The sequence below is a fragment of the Nerophis lumbriciformis genome, linkage group LG07, assembly GCF_033978685.3.
Source record: "Nerophis lumbriciformis linkage group LG07, RoL_Nlum_v2.1, whole genome shotgun sequence".
Classification (NCBI taxonomy): Eukaryota; Metazoa; Chordata; class Actinopteri; order Syngnathiformes; family Syngnathidae; genus Nerophis; species Nerophis lumbriciformis.
Window position 1 is genome coordinate 44,783,224 of NC_084554.2, and position 26,964 is coordinate 44,810,187.

Sequence of the window (26,964 nt, forward strand, 5' to 3'; positions counted from 1 at the left end):
CAGTCCAATGTGTCATTTCATCCAAAAATATTCTTAATATTTGTAGTTTGTAATTTCATTCTGTCAAACAACAAAAAAATGAAGATGATTTTAGTCTTTTCTAGGGATGATGTTTGATAAGAAATGATCGAGTTCGAGCCCATTATCGAATCCTCTTATTGAACCGATTCCTTATCGATTCTCTTATTGAATCCAGATAGCTTGTTGTATATGGAAAAAAAACACAATATTTGGTTGAACAAAAGCTCACTTTTATTTTATAAGAAAAAAATAAAATAAAGAAATAAATATTGTCTGTTACCCCCCTAAGAAAAGAAAATAAATAAATATTGACTGTTGTTACGCAAAGTATATTAAGTGGGATTTTTCAGAAAAACAAATATATACAGTAACACAAAAACAACCTGTCTCTGTGATCACTTTAGGTGAATAGCCATGCCTTGAGGCGTTTTTTCCGGTCCATTATTTTTGCTGCTTGTGTGACATCACAGGAAATGACGTAGCTCAGTTTAATGACTGAGCTACGTCATTTCCTGTGATGTCACACAGGGCATTTCTTGTGGGATGGGATTCGAATAAAGAACCAACTCTTTTTCTTTACTATAGTGGCCTCGATAACGGGAACCGGTTCTCAAAAGGGGATTCGAGTCTATGGAATCGGTTATTTTCTTATCGAACGGTTCTTTTCTTATCGAACAACCGGGAGGACCGGTTTCGAACATCATCCCTAATCTTTTCTTCTTTTCAACTGCTTTCCAGCAGTTGGCAGGTCAAAGTTCAAAAGCAGGAAAGCGGGAAGCTTCAGGAGCGGCCATATCCGACAGATAGTGGATGGTGCCTGCCATACCTAATAGGAGAAACATTATTATGAATTATTCATTTATTTATTACCATTAATTGTTAATGAATGGTTTTTATCAGATACACATCACTTTAATGCTTTATGGCGTCTCATCATCGCTATCATTTTAGCCGTTACCTAGCACAAAGTGTGGACACTTCCATCTTTTCAACCAAGGAGACAGTTTGTACAAAGTCATAAATAAGATTCAATGAGCAGGGCTAGGGGTGTAAAAAAAAAAATCGATTTTAGAATGAATAGCGATTCTTATTTGGAAGGATTCTTAATCCATTGAAAAAAAATCAACAATCATTAAAAAAAAAAAAAAAAAGATAGTTCAAAATAAAAAAAATTTAAATTTGATTAAGAATAGTTACAAATAAGAATCACGATTAATTTTAAAAACTGCTCTCGTTGCCTTATTTGTACTCGACTTTCTTAAATGAGAAAATAATTTTATTAAAGTTAAGTACAATAGAAGTGTATCAAAGCTGTTTGTCTTTTTCAAGGAGGAATGTAGTTAATCATAGGACTGGCACCCAATGTTATTGATTTTAAATAGAGAATTGTTATAAATCGTGAATCGATTCTGAATCAAATTGTTACCAACAATCGGATCAAATCGTGTGGTGCCCAAAGATTCACAGCCCTAAGAAGGGCCCTATAATTTGATAGATACTTTATTCATCTCCAAAGAGAAATTCATTTCTAGATTTCCGCATGGACGGAATTGCAGATGAAATCACAAAATAAGCTAATGAAAACGGAATCGCCTATTAAATGCGGAATATCCTGGAAATGGACAATAATGTGACAAAAATGCTGTCATCGTAAGGAGAAGGAATCTTTTGCTGGGGAAATCAGACCTCCTCCTGAACTAAACATTGTCCAAACGACAACTTGAAACACAAACTAAGTCTGCAAAAAAACTAAGACATCATCATTGGCAAGTTACTGATAACCTGAATGCTTCTAATGATGTCCAATATTCCAATACTAATACTACAAATGTTAAGACATGGACTGTTCTTTTTATTTCAACACAGCCTTGTTTCCTCTCAAAAACATTGCAGCCTTCGAGAGCTCTTGAGAACAGCAACACACTTTCAGCCTTCTCAATAACAATGTTGTGCGCAACATCTAGTCTGATTGCGCTAAAAAAAAGTTTCTAAAGTATCTTCTGAAAGCACTTTGTATTTACTGATTGGTGTATTTATGTTACAAAATGATCATGCTTTGACCTAAATACTGGTCAAAATTATCTACCATTAGGGACCGCAATGTCCCTTTGGGACAGAGGACCCTATTGTATTTTGTGCGTTTTATTATTACTATTATTCCGCCGCCTCTTTGAGCTCTAATTTGACCCCCTTAACATGCTTCAAAACTCACCATATTTGACACATCAGGACTGGCGAAAATTGCCATCTAATAAAAAAACCAAACCCCAAAACTCAAAATTGCGCTCTAGCGCTCCTTAGGAAAAAACACAGACAAAACTGCTTATAACTTCCGGTAGGAATGTCGTAGAGACATGAACCTCTATGTAGGTCTGACTTAGACCTACATTTCATACATTGACATCCTTCAGCAAAAATCAACAGGAAGTTGGCAATTCCCCCTTCAAAACAAAATTTTAGTAAAAACAGTCACTTTTGTCTCTTTGAGCTGTAATTTGACCATCTTAAAATGCTTCAAAACTCACCAAACTGGACACACACATCAGGACTGGCAAAAACTGCGATCTAATAAAAAAAAACAAAAAAACCCCAAAACTCAAAATTGCGCTCTAGCGCCCCCTAGGAAGAAAACACAGACACAACTGCTCCTAGGAGGAAAACTCAGACAAAACTGCCTGTAACTTTCAGTAGGAATGTCTTATAGAGACATGAAACTAAAATCTCTATGTAGGTCTCACTTAGACCTACATTTCATATATTGACAACCCCCAGCAAAAATCAACAGGAAGTTTGCAATTCCCCCTTCAAAACAAAAGTTTTGTAAAAACCGGTCACCTTTTTTCAAACATTATCTCCTCTGAGCGCGTTTGTCGTGTCGGCTTCAAACTAGCACAGGACAGAGATTGAACCCTTCTAATTAAAAGTTGACCAAAGAGTTTTAATTACTGTTTCGGTTTGGATTTTATGTGCCGTCAAAGTCGGTCCCGTCCATCGCTGCTTGCAGCTTTAATTATGTGTTACATTTTCACCAAATAGATTTTTGCATTTAATAGGGGACATTTTAACACAAAAATCACACACTCTTGTTGGTGGTAAAATAATTGTAAAAGGTAAAAACTGGATTACTAAAAACATCTACCAGAATTTGGGAAAAAAATAAACAGATTTCACAGGGCCCTAATATGTTCATAAGCAGTGTTGGGTTAGTTACTGAAAACCAGTAACTAGTTACAGTTACTAGTTACTTTATTTCAAAAGTAACTCAGTTACTAACTCAGTTACTTAAACCAAAAAGTAATGCGTTACTGTGAAAAGTAACTATTTAGTTACTTATATATATATATATTTTTTTAATTTTTTTAAGGCCCCATTTAATGCCCTTTTAGCCTTCATTTTAGTACTGTTATTGCACTGGAGAATAATACAATCTGTTGATCAACTTGACATGCATTTGCATCACTGAACACTGCTAAGCAATGTGGTCTACATACAACACACAAAGACAAAGATATGTTTTAAAGGGCCAATTTGTTTCAGACCAGAACAAATTGACAAAACTATTTTAAATAGCTGCAACTTAACATACATAAGTAACAAACAGCATAATAACAACATAGCTGTAAAACAAGAAAGGCACACACTACATACATAAAGCCTAACCAGGCGTTTTTTTATCTCAAGGAATTCTGAAATAAAATCATGTCTGAAGCCCAGAACACTCTACACATTTCCCCACTTAGTTTAGAGAAAAGGAAATATTAGCCTGGCCCACTAGGATCCCTCTTTAGGTTTGTGAACTTTATAGTCTAAACATTTAGAGTGATGTGATAATCAAACACTCTAAAAGTCTAAAATGAAAGAGTATATAAGAGAATTGACAGTGTGTGTGTAACTTCAGTGTGCAGTGCCTCATTAAAATCCAGCCGCTGTTGGAGGTGGAGGTGTGTCTCTTTACTAGCTCCGTCGAAGCATGTTGTTTTTGTCGCTGTTTCAGCATATTTGAAACTTACATTCAACTAAAATGTTCTTTTCTTTCTGGTCGATAAAAGAAACGTACTGAAAATATCTCCATTTTAAGAAACTCGGCTTCGGGGTTCGCCATGACATCTTGATAGTAGACACAGACACGCCCCCTCCCCCACACACACACACAGACACACACACACACACGTACACACAGACAGCGCGCGGCGCACCTCTTTTTTGTCGCCTCTTCAGTAGCGCTGCAACACTCAGATCTTCTCAGTTTCTAGCCGATACTACATAAAAAATAACGCAAAATAACGCAGTAACGCATCATGTAGTAACGGTAACTGAGTTACTATATATAAAAAATAACGCGTTAGATTACTAGTTACCGCCGATAGTAACGGCGTTACAGTAACGCGTTACTTTGTAACGCGTTAGTCCCAACACTTTTCATAAGACATTTATGATACCTTCAAAAAGCGAGTAGGGTCTCTCTGGGATGCGGCAGCCGTGGGTCCCATAGTCCAAACACCACTCAGCAAACTGGATGAAGAAGAATGAAGTCGTTGATTAAAAACATGAATAAGTCAACATTTGGCCTGAGCTGCATCATTTTACACCACCTTTCTTGCTTCTCCTGACCACAGATCTTCAACACAATCATCAGAATCTTTGCTGACATGCTCGGCTTGAACATTGTCTGCTGTTAGATACTTGAAACGAGCGAGGAAACAAGCCAGCTAACTGAGAAGAGGTAAAACTGAATGTCTGGACGAGACCTTCTTCACACTCCCTCCATGCCACAGAAGAGACCGAGTAAACAAGGATGCACCACATGATGGAGTGGCACTGAAGAATAAAATAATCACTTAAGACCTTCCAGGAAGAAATTACCATGAAGTAATGGATGGACGGAAATATCTGAAGTTCTGAACAAGGAAAGGCTATATCGGAACATCACAAGAAGATATCGGAACATCACAAGAAGATATCTGAACATCGAAAGGAGATATCTGAACAATTAAAGGAGATATCTGAGTATTGAAAGGAGATGTCTGCACAAGGAAATTAGATATGTAAACATTACAAATAGATATCTGAATAATGAAAGGATACATCTTAACAAGGAAAGGTGATATCTGAACATCCAATGGAGATATCTGAATTGGGAAAGGATATATCTGAACATCACAAGGAGATATCTGAACATCACAAGGAGATATCTGAACAAGGAAAGGAGATATCTGAACTAGGAAAGGAAAAATCTGAACACCCAAACGAGATATCTGAACATTGAAAGAAGATATTTGAACATCGAAAGAAGATATCTGATTCTGAACATCACAAGGAGATACGGTATCTGAACAAGGAAAGGAGATATCTGAACATTGAAAGGAGATATTTGAAAATCAAAAGAAGATATCTGAACATCACAAGGAGATATTTGAACAAGGAAAGGAGATATCCGAACAAGGAAAGGAGACATCTGAACATCACAAGAAGATATCTGAACTAGGGATGATGTTTGATAAGAAATTATCGAGTTCGAGCCTATTATCGAACCGATTCCTTATCGAGTCCAGATAGGTTGTTGTATATGCAAAAAAACACACAATATTTGGTTTAACAAATCACTTCACATTCTCTACTGCTCGCTACTATAGTATTACCATATCTGAGTTATTGTGCAGAAATGTGGGGAAATAACTACAAATGTGCGCTACATTCGTTAACCGTGTTACAAAAAAGATCAATTAGACTGATACATAATGTTGGATGTAGAGAACATATAAACACTTTATTTATTGAGTCAAAAATATTAAAGTTCGATGATTTGGTAAAATTGCAAACAGCTAAAATGATGTGGAATTAAATGATGGAATGGATTAAGTAAAGAAGTTAAACATTGTACTGATATGATCCAGTTTAAGAGGTTGTTCAAATGAATAGTGCTTACAAAGTACAAAGAAGAAGAATTGTGAGAAATACTTTCAACCTTATTGAAAATAAGATATTCCTTATCTCAGTATATTAATAATGACTGAATTAATTAATTACATATTACAAAACTGTTGTATATACTAATTCACAGATATGTTATTATAAAAAGGTCAGTAAATGATGTATATATTTGTAAACGCTATCAAGTGGGAAAGGGGTAGAATTAAATAAGCTTTTCTTCTTCCTACTCCTGTAAAGTGAAATGATATGAAACTGTGATTATTATGATGTGGTCGGATCATGTTTTGCTTAGTTATGTTCTGTTACTTTTGGACTTCCTTAGTTGTTTTGTGCACTTTGGGGGTTTGTTTTAGTCACCATGGTTACTTATGAATTTCACCTGCCTTGTACGCGCACCTGTTGCTCATCAGAGACTCTATTTAAGCCTGCCTTTTCCGGTCACTCGTCGTGGCTTCATTGTTTGCATTTGCAACAGTTACGTTGGCATTCTGGTTTTCGAGCTCATGATTCCTGTGCTAAAGTTACCTTAGCTTCTAGTATTCCTGTGCTAAGTAAGTTTTTGCTTTAGCTTCTCGTGCGAACGGCACGCTTTCCTTTTGTTTCGTTCCTGTCTGTTGTAATGTGTATGATTTCCATCCATCCATCCATTTTCTACCGCTTATTCCCTTTGGGGTCGTGGGGGGCGCTGGAGCCTATCTCAGCTACAATCGGGCAGAGGGCGGCGTACACCCTGGACAAGTCGCTACCTCATCGCAGGGCCAACACAGATAGACAGACAACATTCACACTCACATCCACACACTAGGGCCAATTTAGTGTTGCCAATCATCTTATCCCCAGGTGCATGTCTTTGGAGGTGGGAGGAAGCCGGAGTACCCAGAGGGAACCCACGCATTCACGGGGAGAACATGCAAACTCCACACAGAAAGATCCCGAGCCCGGGATTGAACCCAAGTCTACTCAGGACCTTCGTATTGTGAGGCAGATGCACTAACCCCTCTGCCACCGTGAAGCCCTGTGTATGATTTATGAGAAATAAATCATCTCCTACCTGCACGCTTTCGTCTGGAGCCGTCAGTTTTGCAAGCCAGGAACGCTGCACCCCACCGTGACAAATGACTGAGCTATGTGACGTCATTTCTTGTGATGTCTCACGGGGCATTTGTGGTTGGGACGGGATTTGTTCCCAGGGATTCAAATAAAGAACCAACTCTTTTTCTTTACTATAGTGGTCTCGATAACGGGTACCGGTTCTCAAAAAGGGATTTGAGTCCGAGGACTCGGTTCTTTTCTTATCGAACAACCGTGAAAACCGGGTTCGAGCATCATCCCTAATCTGAACAAGGAGAGAAGACATCTGAACAAGGAAATGAGATATCTGAACACCCAAACAAAATATCTGAACATCAAAAGGAAATATCTGAAAACCAGGGGACCAAAAATAAGTCAAGTATCAGCCAGAAGAATTTACGAAATGAATGAACATCTGACATAAGTCAACGCCGACACTGACAAAAAAAGCACACAACTTCAAGACGCAACCAAGTGCAACATGTCCATCCAAGTAAACAATGTGGGGAAGGAAAACAACATTCTTGGAGAAAAACAGAAGGCCTTGTCGACTTGAGCCAATCATTACCTTGCAGGCCCAATACAGATACTTCTTCTCCTTGGTTAGCTTGTACAGAGACAGGAAGGCGTAGCCGTTGCCAGCGGTGCCGTGGCAGATGCCATAGCCTTTTCTCAGGAGTCCTCTCTGCCAGATGACCTCGCCACAGTCTGCCGCTTCCTTCAGGTACTTCTCCTCTTCAAACACCTGGCAGACACAAGTACGTTTCATTGTCTGAGCCGCGAATTCAAATGCTTGAGAACACAGGAGGTCCACGCTTCACGAACAAGTTTCGTTCCTACGATTCTCTGTATGTTTTTAGTGTTAAGTGGGAACTTTTGGCTAAAATATAACCTGTTTGTTTGCCGTACTGACACCCGACCAAATGAACTGCACCAAAAACACACCAAATGATGCTGAGTGGTTGCTCACACCATTTAGTCTGTTATACATTCTTGCTTATAAAAGCTACACTTAGGGCTGCAACTAACTATTAATTTGATAATCGATTAATCTGTCGATTATTACTTCGATTAATCGATTACTAATCAGATAAAAGAGACAAACTACATTTCTATCCTTTCCAGTATTTTATTGGGGGAAAAAACAGCATACTGGCACCAGACTTATTTTGATTATTGTTTCTCAGCTATTTTTACATGTTGCAGTTTATAAATAAAGTTTTTTTTGTTTTTTTTTAATATTTAAAAAAAAAAAAAAACAATTGCCTCTGCGCATAGCATAGATCCAACGAATCGATGACTAAATTAATCGCCAACTATTTTTGTAATCGATTTTATCGATTAGTTGTTGCTAGCTACACTAAAAACAAATTTCCTTGTACTTTTTAAGTGCAATGACAATAAAGTTATGTTATTCCTTCTTACAATGAATAGAGAACTAAAGGCAACAATGCCCGTGCATGTCAGAGGATGTTTGAGCGTCTTTCTCACCTTGTAAGCCATGATGAGCATGTGGATGACTCCAGGCGCTCCGTGGCACCAGTGAACCAATCGGTCGCTCTCGTTGCTCAGCGATGATGGGAAATTACCAGAACGGAATCTCTTGTGTCGGATGTAGTCTATACTGGGGCGAACCAACTCTGAGAGCGTGTCTGAATGTACCTTTGCTCCAGGCTGCAGAAAGAGACATTTTTACTCAGTAAACTATGTACGCATGCATCATCGTTACAGTACATCAATGATGGCGACTTGTCCAGGGTGTACCCCGCCTTCCGCCCGATTGTAGCTGAGATAGGCTCCAGCGCCCCCCGCAACCCCAAAGGGAATAAGCGGTAGAAAATGGATGGATGACCTATCTGACTGTTTTGTTGACATTCCCTTTAGCGCAGCTCCATCTAGTGGATGCATAACGTAACCCCAGCCTCTACTGTAGTGTCTATTCTATGCGCCTTATAATGTGGTGCGCCTTATAATGCGGTGTGTGCCTTATATATGAACAAAGTTTTAAAATAGGCCATTCATTGAAGGTGCACCTTATAATCCGGTGAGCCTTATAGTGCGGAAAATACGGTACTTTAACTTTTTTCTAACTATAAGCCGCTACTTTTTTCCTACGCTTTCAACCCGAAGGCTTATAGAACGGTGCGGCTAATTCATGGATTTTTCTTTGCTGACGACCATAATGCAAACAGTTTAAAAAAAACAAGAAAGTACACTGAAAAGGTGTGTTGTGCTATGGCGTCATCTTTTGGACAAATGTGCTCACTGCAGTTGCTGCAGTGCTCTTCTGCTTAGAGCTTTGAACCGGAAGTATAAGTGCCGTTCCGTCTTCTAAATTATTCATAGCGTTTCAACTCAAAATAATTCTTCATTCCTCACTCCAAGCTATGTGGTATTATCTTGACATAATGATATGCGCTTGGCATCACGAGTTTTTTTTCATGCTTGAAGTAAGAATTATTACTTTAAAAAAGTAGTTTTATACTTGTGAGTGTTGATGACACAGCTTGGCAACAGTTGATATTCTAGTTTCAAGCATGTTTTACTCAATATAGGTCATCAAATCTCAGCAACAAGCTGTAATATCTTACTGAGATCATTTAGGACCAAAACCCTTAAAACAAGTAAAACACTAACATAAAATCTGCTTAGTGAGAAGAATTATCTTATCAGACACAAAATAAGCAAATATCACCCTTATTTGAGATATTTAATCTTACTTAGATTTCAGTTTTTGTAGTGTGTGTGATATAAATGTTGCACTACATGTTATACCTTGCTGTTGTTAAAGGATAAACGAAATACCACGTCACAGACTTTACCTAGGGGAAAATAATAAAACAGCTGTTTATTAATTTTGGGAGTGAACGGAGTTGTCAGAACGCTAGTTTGTAATCTATTAAGGTCAGTCAAACTTTATTAATAGATTTTTCTATTTTCTAGAAAATACGGTACCAATGATTGTCTCACACACACACCAGGTGTGGTGAGATTATCCTCTGTATTTGACCCATCACCTTCACCCCCTGGGAGGTGGGAGGAGCAGTGAGAAGCATTTTTAGTGATTCAACACCCAATTCCAACCCTTGATGCTGAGTGCCAAGCAGGGAGGTAATGGGTCCCATTTTTATAGTCGACTCGGCCGGGGTTTGAATTCACAACCTACCGATCTCAGGGCGGACACTCTAACCACAAGGCCACTGAGCAGTTAGGACATTACAGTAGTTTTAAGTCTGCATTGTAAAAAGTCTTTGAATAAATGTATTTTCAATGTTACCCCATCTTGTTTTGTCAGAAATTACCTGCATGAGCATGTCAAAGATTCCAGCCAATCCGTGTGCAGCCCCGATGTATTGTTTCTTGTGCCATTCATAAAGCAGCGGGCAGCGTTCGGACTTCTTTAGCTCCGCTGACAGATTCTTCCCTGATTGGATGATTACAGTCACTACCTGGTACAGCGCAGGAAAGAAACGGGTCAGTTGTAACCTCAAAGTGATTGTCACAAGAAACCAAGCAAAAGCAATAAATAAAATGGAAGCCTTTTGCGAGTACATATCCAAAAGTAAAATTCAATAACAAGGACATTAATCAGGGCTGGACGATATAGCAAATAAATGTATCGCAATATATATATTTTCATATTATCCGATCTCAATTATTATCACAATTTTTTTAATTTTTTGTTACCTGTCAGTTTTGAAGCATCTGTATTAAAAACTAAAATAGATTAATATATTAACATTCTGATTAAATGAAGCAAATAACTGTAAATAAAATGAACATAGAAAAATATGTATTTTTTAAAATATACTCAACAATAAAACATTTTCGAACATGTCCAAGTTAAGAGTTAATAATATGCTCATAGCCAATCGCCGTAATCAACTTGAAATCTATCACAATCATCGATCACGTAATCGCCCAGCCCTAATACAAATACACAACTGTTAATTAGATGTGTCAGTTGGAGAATATGGAGGTTCATTTGTGTCTTTGACATAAAAGCTTTTTTTTGGACACCGAATTTTAATTGAAATTTTTGTGAACTGACTTTTTCTATATCAAATTATGTATATTTCATTGAATACAATTTTGTGAGCAAAATGTGTCGGCTTAAAAATCCAGTTTGTTAAAACACCGTGTTTTAAAAATTCGGTGTGTACAAATCCGGTGTAAAAAAAATTCAGTGCAGATTTATTAATTTCGTCAAAACTAAAGACTTGCTTCTGGTAAATTAAGACTGAAGCAATTAATCCTGTCTTAGAACCAGCCAATGAGGCGCCAAATTTGAAGGCACGTGACATGAGTCTGTCTTATACAGAGGCAGGTTTTTCAGCAATACATGCCACAGGCCATGTAATCTGTTGCATGTGCTTCGTTTTGAAGCAATTAATATTTCTGCACTGATTTTTTTTACATTGAATTTTTCAGAACTTCTTTTTTTTTTTTTTTTACAAACTCAATTTAAAACCCTGTATTTTTTTTTTTAAACTAATTTTTAAGACAGATTTTGCACACAAATCTTTATTTAATGAAATTGTCAGCATAATTTGACCCAAATGTAACCTCCATAGAGACCATTTAAACAATACAGACGTAATATAATTGGTGTGTCAACAGTCTTGTTTGCATCGTGATAGCTGGATCAATATAATTATGGAAAAATTACTTAAAAACCACATACTGGGCTTCAGATTTTTGGCGTTAGTATCCCACAATGCACTGCCGGCAGCCATATTGAAAGGCTAGCGTCATCGCTCACGATAGCGCTACACGTAATAACATCCAAACTATAACGTCAATCAATCAATCAATCAATAAATCAATCAATCAATGTTTATTTATATAGCCCTAAATCACAAGTGTTTCAAAGAGCTGCACAAGCCACAACGACATCCTCGGTACCGAGCCCACATAAGGCCAAGGAAAAACTCACCCCAGTGGGACGTCGATGTGAATGACTATGAGAAACTTTGGAGAGGACCGCATATGTGGGTAACCACCCCCCCTCTAGGGGAGACCGAATGCAATGGACGTCGAGTGGGTCTGACATAATATTGTGAGAGTCCAGTCCATAGTGGATCCAACATAATAGTAAGACTCCAGTCCATAGTGGGGCCAGCAGGAAACCATCCCGAGCGGAGATAATAACGTGGAAAATAACATTGCACTTGGTGTGATACGATGGAGATACTGTGATAAGAAGTCCCTTACTCGTTAGAAAGAGAAAACAGCCGTAATTGGACGCAAAGATCCATACAAGAGCGATAAGTCTTAAGTGGAGCAGTGACCACGGCGTCTTCCCCGATGTCTCATACCCGGACTCAGTGAGTTACTTCATTTTCAACACAGCCCAATGTACACCTTGAAGACATTTAAAAAATATTAGAGTCCAGAAAGCGACGACTGCTATGTTTGTGGATGGATTCATGACGTTTGTGTTTATCTGTATAAACCCAGTGGACATCGTGTCGTCAAGGCTCGAATCAAGCACTTTCAGGAATGATTCGACCCAAGTTTGACACCCTGAATAATCCCAGATAACCAATCTAAAGTCATCTCAGCACACTGTGACTGTGAGGCAGGATTGGGAGAATGCTGTTCTTGTGATGTTTCGGTTTTGATCTATGTGGAGGCTACAGTCCGGATGAGAGTAGTGAGTACAGTATCCATTATCAGTACAACTACTTTCAAAGTTCTTCCACCAAGCATATAAATGTAATGCAAAGTGGGGCTGCCATTTATTTTAGATACATATTTACTTACAAACTTTTCTTAATTACTAGAGAGTAAATGATATAAAAAATACAAAGTTGTCATACCACATCACATCTTGGTTAGGGGTTTAACAGTATTATAAATACCACGGTATTTCAGTATCAAAATCATCACAATAATACCGGGACGAATGACGGTACAAAATGAAACCTTGGTCAATGTAGTTTTTTTGCTGCCACTTTTGAATTGGCCAGTCTGGAAGTAAAATACATCTCCCAAACTTCCCTGCGTAGCGAGTGTGCGAGGTTTGTGTGTGGGAAGTCGTAAAGGAGAGAGAAAGGATAGTTTTTTGGGGCATTTTCTGGAGTTTTTATTGAAATCTATGTATAACTTGTTGAGTTATGTTGCTAACAGACAGACAAACCCTGGCGAAAACACATCTTTGGTCAGCGTACTGCAAGGCAAAGTGGCCGCCTTCGTCTGGACCGTTTTCAAGAAGACGCATAAAGCCGGTCAGAAGTTGTGATCTTTTAACCCATGTTTTTCTCCCCCAATAACATTTAATCAACTCGTGGTTTGAATGGACTTGTTATCCATGTTTTAGGTAGGAAATGCGGCAGCGTGGACAAATAAAAAGTTTGGTGACACTGCAAGTAATATAAAAAGCAAACTTGATAGACCACCACCCGGAAAATATATTTGATGCCAAGGAGGCCATTGGGTCAAGCATCAATTTGTGAGGTATATACATTAATAAGCATTGAATTGTCAGCTAACTTTTTTGAGAATCAGCATTTTCCCAGCATAGAAGATGTGGAGGACACTGTTTCTCTGAAGTTAAAAGTTGAAAGACACTAACTCAAACATTATTGTTTTACGTTTGGATGTTTATATTGTCAGTTTAAAGACACTTGACTGAAAGTATTGTTGCGTTGGACCAGATGTTCCTCCAAGGGAATTTAAGTTGCTGGTCAATCCCAAGTTCTTTTGAATGACGTATAAGCTGAGTTTGAATGATCACCAGAACAGAATAGGTATTTTGTAATTTATTTCCAAAGCTTTGGAAAGAGACCAACCTAAAAACAACACATTCAATCGCGTCGCCAAGTTGATCTAAACATTTACGGAAGCGCTGTCTTCTTCAATATGCCAATAGCCCCCACCCTCCAGAGCGAATACACAAGTCCATTGTTTTACTTAGCCTGAGACAGGATGAGTAAAGGAAAAGGAGTACCTCTCCTCCCCACATTCCAAGCTCAAGGTAACTCACAGTGTACCATCGGACACGAGATGGAGAAAACATAAAAAGAGTACAAATGGAAACCAATAGCTATTTCAAATATGACTATAGAAAGAAATAACTCTTAAATATGTATATATGTAAATATATATATATATATCTCCGTCAGTATATTATAAAATTAAATGCATATATATATATATATATATATATATATATATATATATATATATATATATATATATATATATATATATATATATTGATTGGCAACACTAAATAGTCCCTAGTATGTGTATGTGAGTGTGAATGTTGTCTATCTGTGTTGGCCCTGCGATGAGGTAGGGACTTGTCTAGGGTGTACCCGGCCTTACGTCCGAGTGCAGCTGGGATAGGCTCCAGCACCCCCGCCACCCCGAGAGAGACAAGCGGTAGAAAATGAATGGTTGGATGTGGTAATAATATGATTAGAACATTTGAGCATTATGTTTGCGTTCAATTACAGTAAGAGCGTTTATCCTAAACATTCTTGCCACTTTATACAGTACAAATTTTACAAGTCTTTTTTTTTTTTTACAAATACCACAATAACATCGTGCCGTGAGATTTTGATACCGTTACATTCCTAATCTCGGTTAAGTGCAGCAATCCATGCTCGCCTTCGCCATTCATTCTTCTTTTCATTCGCTTCCATCCGTCCAGACGTACGCTTAGGAATTCGCTAAAAGATAGTTTTATCCCTCCCACCTCGATTGTGGCAGTTGACAACCGCACACATCGTCGGCATTGAATGATCAGCAACAAGGAGCGTGTTTACAAACAAAGCCTGCTAATATGGCCAACGGGAATGCATTGTGGGAAATGTAGAAAAATCCGAAGCCCTCTATCGAAGCACAAAAGTCACCCTAGGGCCTGCACTCACTTGTGCAATGGTGTCGTCATCCACAGTACCGCCTCCTATTTGGTCATTAACGTATAGCAAAGCGTACAGATACCCTGCTCGTCCATACAGCAACTCATCCGGCATCTCAGGATCTGTACTCAGCACTGACTGCTGCAGCTGGAGGAGCCTGAATGACAAGAAGTCCCTTTCATTTGACAAAGGACAGGTTCAAGATAAAGATAGCGTCACTTCAGACACTCACTTGGTGAGACAGTCTTTGCTGTCAGCAGTGTTTCCCAGCTTGTGATGGACCACTGCACCCACTGCTAACGGTCCGGCGTCACCGCAGAGGAACGTCACTTTGCGCCCGTTCAAAATTCTCATTGATCGCTTGACATAGTCCAGTGCTCTTTGCAGATAGGAAGCCTCATTGGACACACGGTGCAGCTGCAGATACAGCAAAGCAATCCCTGAGAAGACAGTGTCTGATGTATTTACTATTGTATTGTCCATACAATGATAGACAGACAGAAATTGGCATATTTACCTGTCCAACCAGTGTAAGTCGAGAAATCATGAGGGTCAGCAGTCTTTAGCCCCTCTTCCATTTGCTGAAGCAAATCTTTGATTTTACTCTGCACCTTCCTTTGGAAAGCTGAGCTCACCTGAAGTGCACATAGAGAAAAATATTGTACCACTCTCGCATTAAGTCATCAAAGTTTAGCAGACAAGAACATGTCTGATGTTTGTCATTTCAGCCATCTTGAAAACGTGAAACCTTTTGTTTGTGACCATTGCTAACATGATAGAAGTCTTCGACTGAAGAGCTCAAATGTGGCCTGAAGATGTTCAACTAACTTCATAGTGCCTGTTATGTGCAGGGCCTCCTTTATAAATAAATGATAAATGGGTTATACTTGTATAGCGCTTTTCTACCTTCAAGGTACTCAAAGCGCTTTGACAGTATTTCCACATTCACCCATTCACACACACATTCACACACTGATGCCTTTCCCACTGTGCAAAGGGCCCGATCCTATTTTACGCAACGAATCGCATGTAAAATGTGAAGTAAAGAATGACAGGATTATCGGCGCCAATATTTGGCATTTTGACGTGTGTCGGTATTGACGTTTTTTAATGGATGTCGGTTTTGTTTTTTGTTTTTTACAACATAACTACATCAGCAGATACAATATATACAACATATGACACCAGTATTTTTTTTATTTTTTTTTAAATAACTAATTAGGGAGGTAGATAGTAATAAGCATTGTGCGTTCAAACATCAGCCCATTTGAGAAACATTACCTTTTTGCTGGATTCAAATGATCTAAATTCATTTAAGAATACAAATTACTCTCATAGTCAAATTATCCCCAAATATGTTTTGATGACTGACACGCCATTTATTTGAATTCTTATGAGAGTTCTTCCTCCGCCCTTTCTCTCCCACCTGCAGTTCTGGTCATCTACAGCAGTGGTCCCCAACCTTTTTGTAACTGCGGACCGGTCAACGCTTGAAAATTTGTCCCGTTTGGGGTCGCGGGGGTGCAGGAGCCTATATATATATATATATCTATATATATATATATATATATATATATATATATATATATATATATATATATATATATATATATATATATATAATAATAATAATTTTATATATATATATATATATATATATATATAAAATTATTATTTTTATTTTTTTACATACACTGTTAAAAAAACGATAACTCAGTTGCCAGTATTTTACTGTAAAATTTACAGTTTTTACAACATATTAAGGTAAATGTATGGTAAAACAGTTCTACTGTTTTTTAAGGACGAAAACTGTCAGTTTAGTTGCTAGAATTACTCAAAAATTTAGGGTGGTTTTAACAACATACTACTCTGTAAATGGAAAAACTGCACCACTGTTTTAATTTAATTTTGGCAACTGAACTGCCAATTTTTTAACGTAAATTTTTTTTGACCATTTTTCCATTTACCCCAATACACCGTGAAAATAAAAACAACCATAGATTTCACGGTAAAAAAAAACAAACTAACTGGCAGCTCAGTTGACATAATTTAACCATAAAATATTAGTGGTACATTTTTTTCAATTTACGGTAATATTCTGTCAAAACCATACTTATATTTTACTGTAAATTGTCCTTTTTACAGTGTACAATCTGATGGATAACCTGCATTGAAATCAGGTTTTTTTGGACAAAAAATATTTGTTTGGAAAGTACGGCAAAATAAAATTTGTTGCGTTATTAGATACCATTAAAGTTTATAAGGTATGCAATTTCATGCAGTACATTTCTTTTTTGTCAAAATGTAAAAAAAACAATTACATTTTAGTACGAAAATATAATGTACTTTATTGATGCATATTAATCGCGATGTGACGGTTTGAGTTTGACACCCGTGTTAAAATCTAATGAGATTATATCTTAATATTGTCAAATAAATGAGTGTTAGATTATTGTTTTATACCATATATTATAGTTTAATCATGCGTTTACCTGTCCTTCGCGGTCCAGTGGTTGCTTTTATGTTATATATGTTACAGTTTGTTTGATATGCTATTATTCGTGGTCCGGTGGTGGTTGCTTTTATATGTTATATATGTTACAGTTGGCTTGATATGTTACTATATGTTATTGAGTTATTTACTTGTCCTTCATGGTCCAGCGGTGATGATGATGGTTGTTGATGTTGATCATAGTCCGGGTAAGGATTCGTAAAAGATCGCTCCTCCATGTTCGCTCCATTCGCCATCAGCTGCAGTCGCTTGGACACGTGATCTCCCATGTGGACAGTGGCTCGGCAGGGACAAACTTAAGCGGGCTGGAAACAACCAAAGCCAAAACGCGTTTGTCAAAATGCTTACCGATAATTGATATTGATCAACACTATTAAGGATAATTAGCGCGATGTGTGCTTATTCATGGTGAATTATGGATACAAACAACAAGTACACCGAAGTTGTAAATTTGATGATGATGAATTAAAAAATTTTGGTATGTATCTAAACGGCTTTCATATGGAATGAAAACGCATCAGCCGAAGGTGGAAATTAGATATTATTACTGTCATAAAACAACATGCAATCCACAATATATATAATGCATTTATATGAAACGTGCAGTCCTTACATACCGAGTGTCCCAGCCTCTCCCTTCCACGGTGCAGCTCGCAGACTGGAAGCTGCAGTCAGGGCGAGCAGGCGATGCAGAAAGCATCAATGAGCCGCAGCATCAGCATCCTTCCACCCGCACACAGCTGATATTGCTGCTGTGTTGGAATAATAGATCATACAATCATATATTGTAGGATACAAAATAATCGGTCTGTCGGTAATCCGTACCAGCGACCCGGTGCAGTGTGAGTAGTAGTGACAGATGGTGGACGGTGGGATGTCAGGATTAGACATCATTGGAAATAAAACCCTTCTGCACACATCTCTCACTATTTATGTCACTTTCACTACCATCGCATTGATCATTTTATGCTGCAACATCTGCAACAAAACTTATTTTTATGCGCTCAACATTTTTTTCAGGTACAAATCAGGTACATATTATCTAATACACAGGCATGAAACTCAAGGTCCGGGGGCCAGACCTGGCCCACCACATCATTTTATAGGGCCCACGAATGCCTGTCAATAAAGTACCTTATATTTTCTTACTAAATATATTCTTTTTTTTCCATTTTGACAGGAACTGCAAGAAACTGCATTGATTGATTGATTGTTTGAAACTTTTATTAGTAGATTGCACAGTGAAGTACATATTCCGCACAATTGACCACTAAATGGTAACACCCCAATAAGTTTTTCAACTTGTTTAAGTCGGGGTCCACTTAAATTGATTCATGATACAGATATATACTATTTTCATAATACAGTCATCACACAAAATAATCATCACAGTATATAAATTTAATTATTTGCATTATTTACAATCCGGGGTATGGGATATGGAGGGGGGGGGGGGGGGGGGGTTAAGTTTGGTTGGTATCAACACTTCAGTCATCAACAATTGCATCATCAGAGAAATTGACAAATTGGAACAGAGTAGGTCTGACAGCAAGTAGTGGACACAGAGAGAGAGATCAGAAATTATAAGAAAAAGTGACTACATTTGATTGTTTACATTTGATTATTTACAATCCGAAGAGGTATGATGAGGAAGGGAGGGTGTTAGTTTAGGGTTGACGTTGCCTGGAGGTGTTCTTTTAGTGCGGTTTTGAAGGAGGATAGAGATGCCCTTTCTTTTACACCTGTTGGGAGTGCATTCCACATTGATGTGGCATAGAAAGAGAATGAGTTAAGACCTTTGTTAGCTTTGCATAGCTGTTACGGTAAACGTTTAATAGTATCCAATATTGCAACAAATATCATACTTTCCAAACATGTTTTTGTCAAAATAAAAATAAATACAATAAATATCTGCCTGACTTATGATTTCAGAGCATGAAAATGTGTTTCGCTCCCCCCACCGTGACTACAAACAGTATTAGTTGTATACAAAATTGTTATAAGTACACCTCTTAGACTTAGACTTCATTTTTATTGTCATTCAAATTTGAACTTTACAGTACAGATAAGAACGAAATTTCGTTACATAAGCTCATGGTAGTGCAGGATAAAAAAGCAATAAGGTGCATATATAAATAAATAAATATAAATACATAATATATAAATATATATATAAAATAAATAATTGTATATAAATACATATAAATAAATAAATAGATTACTGTACAGATAAATATATTGCACTTTTTCACATGCGTCCACGTTTATGGATGTATGTTGTCTTTTTTATTCCAGCTAGTTAATCCATTTTGGGGGGAGTTGAGGGGATAATTTAATTATGATGCGTTCAAGAGTCTTACGGCTTGAGGGAAGAAGCTGTTACAGAACCTGGAGGTTCTGCTTCGGAGGCTGCGGAACCTCTTTCTAGAGTCCAGCAGTGAAAACAGTCCTTGGTGGGTGTGGGAGGAGTCTTTGCAGATTTTCTGAGCCCTGGTCAGGCAGCGGCTTTTTGCGATCTCCTGGATAGATACATACTGTATGTAAATGTATTCAGTTATAAACATTCATTCACTTTCTTCTTTCCTTCTTGGATCTAAACTTTACCGCTGCTGGTAGTTTTTTCTATGTTTTTATTTAATAAGTTGTAGGTGTATTTATTTCAGTATAAAAGTGTAAAAAGTGTTTTGCTTGGGTCATGAAATGATGATAATGGTGTGCCAGGGCATACATACATTTTATATTTAACGCTTAAATCTCTGGAGTCTACATCAACTTCAGATCTATCCCTCATTTCAAAATGTTTTCGTTTTTTTAATGTTGTTTTTTTGTTTGTTTGTTTTCCGCCCTTTTTTGTCAAACAAAACTATGTTTTCAATGGCAAACACACAAAATATACAAAATCTTCTACCAAAAATATTTTTCTTAGTGGAATATTTGATGTGAAGTAATCGGAACCTTGGATAGGTCAATAATTCATAATAACATTGATTTTGATACAATATTATGTTTTGAGCAATGACAGTTTGAAAAAAATAAACAGCTTTGTTTTATTAGTCAACATTGCAACCTTTTCTAAATTACATTTCACCTTTAAGCTTTTTTATTTCACTTTTGTTATGTTTTTGTTATTTTGATAGTATTTTTAGAATGTGCCGTGGGCCTTTAAAACATTAGCTGTGGGCCGCAAATGGCCTCCGGGGCACACTTTTGACACCACTGCTATAGATAATAAAACATTAAATCTGATAAATGTATGGATAAATAGCAGAGCCTGGCGACGCATGCGCATTTATCATAACTCTCTCGCTCTCTCTGTCTCTGCCACTCCCTCACGAATGCTGCTGTGCACACAATTTGTTTTGTTTTTAACCCCTTCTTAACCCTGAACGTACATTGAAAATACACGCAACCCTAACTCAAAATGCCGGACATTTGAGGCATTTAAGAAACTCCGCCTGGACAGCCCCGCAAAAGAGGACACGTCCGGGGAAAAGAGGACGTATGGTCAGTCTAAGCTAGCACACATTTAAAATGGCACAGAGTAACGGAATCCATGATTATTAGGTTAAAAAGTACGAAATTAGCTAGAATGCTAGCATAAAAGACATAGACTTAGACAAACTTTATTGCTCCACAAGGGAAATTGTTCCACACAGTTGCTCAGTTACAAAGAATGGAAAGTGTAAGGATGGGAAGGATAATGCAGGTATAAAGTAGACTAAAAATGTACCGTAGTAGCAATATAAAGTAAAACATATGTAATATTTACATGTTATATATACAGTATATGATATATACTGATATATTATTGTATTATATTATATTTGTATATAATATATACCAGTGTTTTCCAACCACTGTGGGAGATGATCTAATTTCACCTATTTGGGCTAAAAAATATTTTTTGCAAACCAGTAATTATAGTCGACAAATGATGTGTTGTTGTTGAGTGTCGGTGCTGTCTCGAGCTCGACAAAGTAACCGTGTAATACTCTTCCATATCAGTAGGTGGCGGCGTGCTTTGTAGATGTCGGAAACAGCAGGAGGCAGCGTGCAGGTAAAAAGGTATCAAATGCTTAAACTAAAAATAAACAAAAGGTGAGTGCCCCTAAGAAAAGGCATTGAAGCTTAGGGAAGGCTATGCAGAACGAAACTAAAACCGAACTGGCTACAAAGTCAACAAAAACAGAATGCTGGACGACAGCAAAGACTTACTGTGGAGCAAAGACGGCGTCCACAATGCACATCCGAACACGACCTGACAATCGACAATGTCCCCACGAAGAAGGATAAAAATAAAGTACATGCGGGAAATATGGCTCAAAGGAAGACATGAAACTGCTACAGGAAAATACCAAAAAATGAGAAAAAGCCAGCAAAATAGGAGCGCAAGACAAGAAATAATACACTACACACAGGAAAACAGCAAAAAAAAACTCCAAATAAGTCACGGCGTGATGTGACAGGTGGTGACAGTACACCATACTTGCCAACCTTGAGACCTCCGATTTCGGGAGGTGGGGTGGGTGGGGGGGGCGTGGTTAAGAGGGGAGGAGTATATTTACAGCTAGAATTCACCAAGTCAAGTATTTCATATATATATATATATATATATATATATATATATATATATATATATATATATATATATATATATATATATATATATAAATGGGTTAAATGGGTTGTACTTGTATAGCGCTTTTCTACCTTCAAGGTACTCAAAGCGCTTTGACACTACTTCCACATTTACCCATTCACACACACATTCACACACTGATGGAGGGAGCTGCCATGCAAGGCGCTAACCAGCACCCATCAGGAGCAAGGGTGAAGTGTCTTGCTCAGGACACAACGGACATGACGAGGTTGGTACTAGGTGGGGATTGAACCAGGGACCCTCGGGCCGCGCACGGCCATTCTTCCACTGCGCCACGCCGTCCCTATATAAATAAATAAGAGAAATACTTGAATTTCAGTGTTCATTTATTTACACATATACACACACATAACACTCATCTACTCATTGTTGAGTTAAGGGTTGAATTGTCCATCCTTGTTCTATTCTCTGTCACTATTTTTCTAACCATGCTGAACACCCTCTCTGATGATGCATTCTGCTTCTTCTCCTTGTTGTGTGCGCAGTTGTGCACTGCACTCTCTAAAATCCGAAGATGTTATTGTCACATATGCATGTACACTAGATGGCAGTATTGTCCTGTTTAAGAGTGTCACAACATTGCTGTTTACGGCAGACAAACTGCTTTACGGTAGACGAAATGGTGACTGCTGTTGTTGTGTGTTGTTACCGCGCTGGGAGGATGTTAATGAAACTGCCTAACAATAAACCCACATAAGAAACCAAGAACTCGCCCTCGATCATTCTACAGTTATAACGTGATTGGGCAGGCACGCTGTTTATATTGTGGGAAAGCGGATGTGAAAACAGGCTGTCGACACGTCACTCAAGTCCGCCTGAATTTCGGGAGATTTTCGGGAAAAAATTTGTCCAGGGAGGTTTTCGGGAGAGGCGCTGAATTTTGGGAGTTTCCCAGAAAATCCGGGAGGGTTGGCAAGTATGATATACACCTACTTTGAGACAAGAGCTATAGTCATGCATACTTGGTTATGGTTTGAAGTCATGTCCAGCAATTGCAACGACTTTTTACTGTCAACTTAGTTTTGTTTTTTGATGATTTCTGCTGGTGGTGTGCCTCCGGATTATTTCAACGCAAAAAATGTGCCTTGGCTCAAAAAAGGTTGAAAAACACTGATATGTACAATATATAACAATTATCATGTACAATATTATGGTATATTTAACAGGTGCAGCATAAAATAGAGACATTAACATGCTAATAATTTACTAGTGATGGTTGGCTGAAACCTCATGAGTTGTTGAGTCGCTTGAACCAATTGGTTTTAGAATTTCTCAAAGGTATTAATGAATGTTTTGACAGAAGACACCACATGCTGGTTAAATGTAAACCAGCTGAATACTAACTGCATAATGTGGAATGCCATTGTTGCCGCTGGCCCTATTAGCAAGGGGGATAAAGGGGCCACCCAATGCAATTGTTGCCGCTGACCTCATGGCATTACCAGTGATTGCATCATACCTTACAGTTGTTCAGCCAACCATTCTAAGTCACGGTTAGCTGGGAGTAAGGTGGGTGAAGTGTTATGCCCAAAGATTTGAACCGGTAACTCTTATTTTTCCGTACAGCCGCTCTACATGCTGAGCCACACCACCAATACCAAGATATCTGCCGCTCACGTCTGCATATTACAAGAAGGAACCATGAAAGATGATAAATGACAAATAATGCCGATTAAGTCGCTAATTGTTCAAATGTTGGCTCCAGACGTGTGAGGGTGCCTGCCTGGTGTGTTGAATAAAGACATAGTTGGAAAATTGTTCAATTTGATCTGTTCAAAAAATACCATTAACTAAATAAAGACACCAGAACCCAGGATAGCTGAGCGGTACCTCGTTAGAGGTAGGAAAGTCGAAGTTATGAGATAAAAAAATCTAAAATAAAAAGTCCTAAATATGAGATTATGGCAGGTAAATAAGCATATAGCAACACTGTAGCACATGCACAGTTTGTAGGCCATAATTTGGACTTTATATATCATAATTATGGCTTTTTATTTTATATTTATGGCTTTTTATCTCATAATGTTGACTTTCTTATCTCATCATTTTGACTTGCTTATCTCATAATTATGAAGTTTTACCTCGTAATTTCAACTTTTTATTACGACTTCATCTTTTATTTCATAATCATGACCTTTTATCTCATCATTTCAACTTTCTTTTCCAATAATTTAGAATTGATCTCATCATTATGACTTTGTATCTCAGAATTATGACTTTATATCTTGTAATCTCGGCTTTTTTATCTCATAACGAAGACATTTTATCTCATAATTTCAACCTTTATATCGAGTAATTATTACTTTTTTCTTATATTTATGACTTTTTATTTCATAATTATGACATTTTATATAATTATTGCTTTTTATTTCATAATTTCGAATTTTTTTATCTCATAATTTCAACTTTTTGATTTCATAATTTTGACGTGCTTATCTCATAATTATGACTTTTTACCTCGTAATTTCGACTTTTTATTACGACCTGCCCTTTTGTCTCACAATTTTTATTTTTATTTTTTTTTTTTAAAAATCTAATATGACTTTAAGGACAAGCGGTTTCGACTTTCTTATCTTTAAATTTCGAATGTATCTCATCATTACGACTTTATATCTCATAGTTTTGACTTGTTTTAATCTCATAATTATCCTTTAATTATAACTTTTTACCTCATAATTTCGATTTCTTATCTCATAATCATGATTTACCATTGGGATATTTTTTAGAGGCGGAAACAGGCTTCCGTAGTATTAGTACTTAGGTGTATTATTTTTTCAATTATGTAAATGTATTATTTTGCACTGAAAAATAAATTATCAAACTATTGATTGAGAATGAATTTTTTTCATTTTTGTTTTTTTCAATTAACTTGTGTTTAAGTTTGATTTAAAAAGTATAATAATTGGTTCATATAAATAAAAAAAGTGTAAAAATAAATACAATTAAATGGAAGGCAGAGGGGTTAGTGCATCTGCCTCACAATACGAAGGTCCTGAGTAGTCTTGGGTTCAATCCCGGGCTCGGGATCTTTCTGTGTGGAGTTTACATGTTCTCCCCGTGACTGCGTGGGTTCCCTCCGGGTACTCCGGCTTCCTCCCACCTCCAAAGACATGCACCTGGGGATAAGTTGATTGGCAACACTAAATTGGCCCTAGTGTGTGAATGTGAGTGTGAATGTTGTCTGTCTATCTGTGTTGGCCCTGCGATGAGGTGGCGACTTGTCCAGGGTGTATCCCGCCTTCCGCCCGATTGTAGCTGAGATAGGCTCCAGCTCCCCCCGCGACCCCAAAGGGAATAAGCGGTAGAAAATGGATGGATGGATGGAAGGGGAGGCCTCAAATTAAAATTCCGCTTTGGGCCCCAAACTAACCAGAAGCGGTCCTGATGACAATTTATACTTTACTGAGTCATTACAATTCTGAGGTGGTTATGTTCTATTAATAGGGCTGTGAATCTTTGGGTGTCCCACGATTCAATTCATTATCGATTCTTGGGGTCACGAGTCGATTCAAAATCGATTTTTTTTTTCAATTCAACACGATTCTCGATTCAAAAACGATTTTTTTCCCGATTCAAAGCGATTATCTATTCATTCAATACATAGGATTTCAGCAGAATCTACCCCAGTCTGCTGACATGCAAGCAGTGTAGTAGATTTTTGTAAAAAGCTTTTATAATTGTAAAGGACAATGTTTTATCAACTGATTGCAATAATGTAAATTGGTTTTAACTATTAAATGAACCAAAAATATGACTTATTTTATCTTTGTGAAAATATTGGACACAGTGTGTTGTCAAGCTTATGAGATGTGATGCAAGTGTAAGTCACTGTGTCCCTTTTTTTTAAATAAATGTCTATTGATAATGTCAATGAGGGATTTTTAATCACTGCTATGTTGAAATTGTAACTAATATTGATACTGTTGTTGATAATATTCATTTTTGTTTCACTACATTTGGATTGTTCTGTGTCATGTTTGTGTCTCCTCTCAATTGTTCTGTTTATTGCAGCTCTGAGTGTTGCTGAGTCGGGTTTGGTTTTGGAATTGGATTGCATTGTTATGGTATTGCTGTGTATTGTTTTGTTGGATTGATTAATTTAAAAAATAAAAAATAAATAAAAAACTTTTTTTTTAAATAAATAAATATAATAAAAAATAATTGATTTTTTTTGGCAGAGGGGTTAGTGCGTCTGCCTCACAATACGAAGGTCCTGAGTAGTCGTGAGTTCAATCCCGGCCTCGGGATCTTTCTGTGTGGAGTTTGCATGTCCTCCCCGTGACTACGTGGGTTCCCTCCGGGTACTCCGGCTTCCTCCCACCTCCAAAGACATGCACCTGGGGATAGGTTGATTGGCAACACTAAATTGGCCCTAGTGTGTGAATGTGAATGTGAATGTTGTCTGTCTATCTGTGTTGGCCCTGCGATGAGGTGGCGACTTGTCCAGGGTGTACGCCGCCCCGAAGGATGCGGTAGAAAATGGATGGATGGATGGATAATAGATTTTTTTTAAATGAGAATCGATTCTGAATCGCACAACGTGTGAATCGCGATTGGAATTCGAATCGATTTTTTCCCACACCCTTATGTTCTAATATACTCATATATTCCATTTTGTAGCATTCCCAACACCATACAGCAAAAATCCCAATCCCAATGTGTTTGTATCTACCAGTAGATGGCAGTAATGCCGCCAAATGCATCTGATGTGTTTTTTTTACGACGAAGAAGAAAAGTTTCAATCTCCCAGAATGCCATTTTTTTAGGCCAACAGAGATGGTCTATGTAAAAGATACGTTTATTATAGCATTGCTACCATAACATTATGTCACCGACATTTTCTATAACGTCTTACGTGCAATTATTGTGTCGGCGCCTGAGCGAATGACTCAAAGGAA

General features: G+C 37.6%; 1 protein-coding gene across 1 annotated transcript; it reads right to left on the minus strand.

Annotated features, from left to right (window-relative positions):
* Positions 1-535: 535 nt before the first annotated feature.
* On the minus strand, positions 536-18,177 carry lancl2 (LanC lantibiotic synthetase component C-like 2 (bacterial)). The gene is made up of 10 exons (XM_061965091.2): positions 18,024-18,177; positions 17,538-17,711; positions 15,412-15,529; positions 15,127-15,334; positions 14,904-15,051; positions 10,326-10,472; positions 8,515-8,697; positions 7,592-7,768; positions 4,461-4,533; positions 536-847 (listed from the first exon to the last, which is right to left on the minus strand). Exons 2-10 carry the CDS (start codon positions 17,673-17,675, stop codon positions 771-773), a joined length of 1,269 nt encoding a protein of 422 aa, XP_061821075.1. The 5' UTR covers positions 17,676-17,711; positions 18,024-18,177; the 3' UTR covers positions 536-770.
* Positions 18,178-26,964: the final 8,787 nt, after the last annotated feature.

What these genes read in the sequence shown, in the direction of transcription:
- lancl2 (XM_061965091.2), bottom strand. Translation starts at nt 17,675, where the DNA reads ATGGGAGATCACGTGTCCAAGCGACTGCAGCTGATGGCGAATGGAGCG. An exon ending in ATGACGACACCATTGCACAA is followed by an intron (nt 10,473 to 14,903) that starts GTGAGTGCAGGC and finishes GCGCTGTACCAG; the next exon opens with GTAGTGACTGTAATCATCCA. An exon ending in ACCCTACTCGCTTTTTGAAG is followed by an intron (nt 848 to 4,460) that starts GTATCATAAATG and finishes TTCTCCTATTAG; the next exon opens with GTATGGCAGGCACCATCCAC.